At 42.9% G+C, this 3,537-nt stretch overlaps 1 protein-coding gene across 1 annotated transcript; it reads right to left on the reverse strand.

Annotated features, from left to right (window-relative positions):
• Positions 1 to 660: 660 nt before the first annotated feature.
• On the reverse strand, positions 661 to 2,157 carry LOC130406253 (P2X purinoceptor 7-like). Its single transcript, XM_056611727.1, has 2 exons — positions 1,451 to 2,157; positions 661 to 1,309 (listed from the first exon to the last, which is right to left on the reverse strand). Exons 1-2 carry the CDS (start codon positions 1,616 to 1,618, stop codon positions 797 to 799), a joined length of 681 nt encoding a protein of 226 aa, XP_056467702.1. The 5' UTR covers positions 1,619 to 2,157; the 3' UTR covers positions 661 to 796.
• Between the last annotated feature and the right edge of the window lie 1,380 nt (positions 2,158 to 3,537).

Genomic DNA, 3,537 nt, shown 5'->3' on the forward strand with positions numbered 1-3,537 from the left:
TATAAATAAAATGTATTATTATTATTACTTAAAGCATGATCTGTGTCTTAGTTTGCTTGTTCAAACGTATAGTGAAGCTGTGAGATTATTTATCATTACAGGGGTAATTGTACAAATCTTTATTTATGCATGCACTCTCAGACCACATTCATCACTTATAATTTTCTATGTTTGGAAATTGATTTTCACATTGCCTATATATTCTATGACTTCTTTTGTCCTACAGACAAAGGGATATATAAAGACAGTGGGGTGAAAGACACCCTGGACATGTGGCATGGGTCAAAAAGCTTGGGAAAGAAAATTCATGCAGTAAGTTTATGATTCCTCTTTTGATAGATAAAGCTTATTTTTAATCGGCTAGACTCCACTGTATTTTCATACACCAAGTTGACATCCTACCATTATTTTGTTTTGTGTGTGAAGGCCGGACAGCAAAGACAGTGTACCATTCTACAGACCTGGAACAGGGACATCTGTAACCACTTTTGGTACTGTTGCAAGACTTCAGATAATTATGAAGACTTCTTTGTAAGTGTTATGGTATAATATTTATCTGGGTCTGACCCTTTTGTTGAATAGTTTTTGCGCAAGCTTGGTTTGATTTCTTACTGACGTCATTACTCATTGATACATTTTTCCTTAGGATATGTGGGCTGGGGTCCTTCACCACGTCACCACCAAAGTAATTTTCCTTTTTTTATTCAAACAATATAAAAACAAAAGGACTCTGCATTTTTAATTACTCCTGGGGAAAAAATATAAATAAAAACGATGTACATTATATAAAAAACGTTCACACAGATACAAATAAACTGAAGCCTTTATATTGTCCGTGTGGATCTGGAAAGCGGTCTCTTATCTTCCACACACAGCAACTGGGTAGGACCACTCTGTTCCCTGCTCCCAGTGCCCCATATTGCCACACAACAAACTGTCGGTATGCAGCATAGCGAAATTGTTTCTTGCTTTCCCCTGGGTCTGGAAGGTCACCCAAAGCCCGCACATCGTTCCAGATTCTGATTGCAAGGCGCAGGTGCCCCTCTTGCAGAATGTATGCCTCGATGTGGGGCAGCATTGCTATACATGAGTGAGGTTGTTGCCCACAGCACTTGCGCTCCACGTCCGTCGGCATTTCCCTGCAGTTGTGGCAGATGCACCAGGTGGGTTTATCTCTCACTTGAGGGCCTGATGGAGGAGGATCTGTGGATGACATGGTGAGCAGGTCGAACATGAGGCTGGGGTCGCGTGTCAGGCAGTGCTGGAGCAAATGATGCGACATTTGCAGATCCAGACTTTGAATTCTTGCCTGTAAAGTAATACATGATGAAGATTAGTTATTGAATACAGTTTTTTATTTTCCTCCAATAGGTAGGCTAGTGTGTGTTCATGGTACATGGCATCTCAGTATACAAAGTTGCTGGTAAGGTTTATGTCTCAGATACAGTACCTGCTCATCTGCTATCCTTAGAGCTTGCAGGTTCTCCACTCGCAGTACATCATCCTGCCCCAGGTTTACTGCAGCCCCGCGTCTCCTGCTTCTTCCCGCTCGTCCAGTGCCTCTTGCTCCCCGTCTTCCACCTCTACTTCCTCTGCCCCTAATGGCCTGGGGTCTCATTTATAACCGTTGCGTACGCACAAAACGGGGCTGAAAGTTGCGTACGTGACTTTTCACGCCAAGGTTGTGATCTATAAAAAACCAACTTGACGGGAAAATGTGCGCAGCCCTAAGCAAACTCTGACCCATGCGTACGCATGATTTGGAGGAAAAGGAGAACTGGCGACACAGACGGTGTGGTGGTGAACTGAAGTCAGACCGAAGAATTGCAGAGTGAGAAGAACGATTATGTTTTATCATCGCCCTTCATCAATTTAATTTCAACCCGTATCATGTGTTAATTTAAGTCCACTGCGTTATTTCTCAGTTATAACTCCAGAAATATCTCCTTAGAATAGAAATAAAAAGAAATTCTCTATATTTAATCCCGTCACTCCATACTGTCCACTGACGGCGCGACTGCATGGAATAAAGCATCTGTCCAACATGTGTCAATAACATAATATTTTTATGTGACACTGTAAACACATGATCAAATGTCAATTAAATCCCAAGTGTGAAAAACCAAGCCACACTCATCACAATCGTTGTCCGTTATGCTTTTCATGACAAATCAGGCATTAAAAAGGGGTTATGTTGAAGAACATTTTACGTGGGTAATTACAAACGGATTATCCAAGGCGTTCTCGTCAGTCTTATTACCGTAACCCTATAAATACAGAGGTGAGCGCCGTGGTAATGCTGCACCATATGGCACTTCTGGCGGACCATGCAGGATTCGGAGGGAGAGGGTATTTAGGGACCATAACGATTTATTGGTAGGCTACATAAAAATATGTAACTCTATGTCAGACCACTTCTTTTTTAATTCTGGGACTGTGCGCTCCGTGCTACTGACAGAGTTCACTGCTGCAGCAACATGTTGCCACTCACTCTGCTTTTTGTTGTTGGCGATTCCAATCCCGTGACCGCCGAACAAAACTACCTTTCGGGCCTCCATCTCACCCACAAGTGTCTCCACTTCAACCTCCGTGAAATATCGCTTTTTTGATTTTCTCAGTACTTCTGCCATTGTTTCCAACAAGACATAATACCGGCATCTGAGTCTGTTTTATATGCAGATCGCATTCATGAGGTCATTTGCATTGACCATTTATGGTTAAAAAGGGGCGTGTAGAGGGCGGAACGTGAAGCTGATTCAGCTGCGCACAATTATAGTCAGTATGTGATTTATAAAGCAAAGATTGCGTACAGGTGTGCGTACGCAGTGTTTTATAAATCAGAATATTTTTTGGCGCACGCAAAACTTGGCTTCTGGGCGTACGCACATTTTTAGTAACGATCCCACGCACAGTATTATAAATGAGACCCCTGCTCTCTTGCAGACAGTCGACCTCGGGCCCGTCCCCTCTGAACCGACGACGTGTTTGGCTCGGGACTGTAGTCTGTGTCAGAGCCCAAAAAACTCTCATCTTGTGAACTCTGACAAGCAAAACAATGAATGATAAATAAAGTGTAATATACTACACAAAATATGTGTGTAAGTAAACTGTGAACTTTTTCTTTACTGTTACCAGTCAATCTGTGCTTATGAGCTAGCCTGACGGCTGTGAGTACTACTACTAACAGTAACAGTAGGCCTCATCATGTTTGTTTTAAACATTTAGCATTATAATATTAGGTGTGTTCTTACCGGTGAATGAGACATCCTAGTTTGTAGAGAAACGCAGCCGACCGTTAGCTCAGCTCTCGCTCAATGAGGCAGCGGCAGCGTAGCTACCTGGTTGCCAAGTAGCAGCAGCGCTCGTGCACGGCTCTGTGTCGAGGGGTGGGGGCAGGGAGTCCTGAAGGGTGGGGGAGGAGTTAAACGGAACTCCGAAGAGAAGCTAATTTCGAATCATGCTAGCTCTCTCAAATCGTACAGTATAGCTTTAACATTGGCTATTTTAGAAAAACCTTGAAAAAGTGTGAACATCTTT

The sequence above is a fragment of the Gadus chalcogrammus genome, chromosome 16, assembly GCF_026213295.1.
Source record: "Gadus chalcogrammus isolate NIFS_2021 chromosome 16, NIFS_Gcha_1.0, whole genome shotgun sequence".
NCBI classification, from domain to species: domain Eukaryota; kingdom Metazoa; phylum Chordata; class Actinopteri; order Gadiformes; family Gadidae; genus Gadus; species Gadus chalcogrammus.

Excerpts from the sequence above, each read along its gene's own strand:
- LOC130406253 (XM_056611727.1), bottom strand. The coding sequence starts at position 1,618 with ATGAGACCCCAGGCCATTAGGGGCAGAGGAAGTAGAGGTGGAAGACGG. Across the intron at positions 1,310-1,450 it reads TAAGGATAGCAGATGAGCAG|GCAAGAATTCAAAGTCTGGA; the intron begins GTACTGTATCTG and ends ATTACTTTACAG.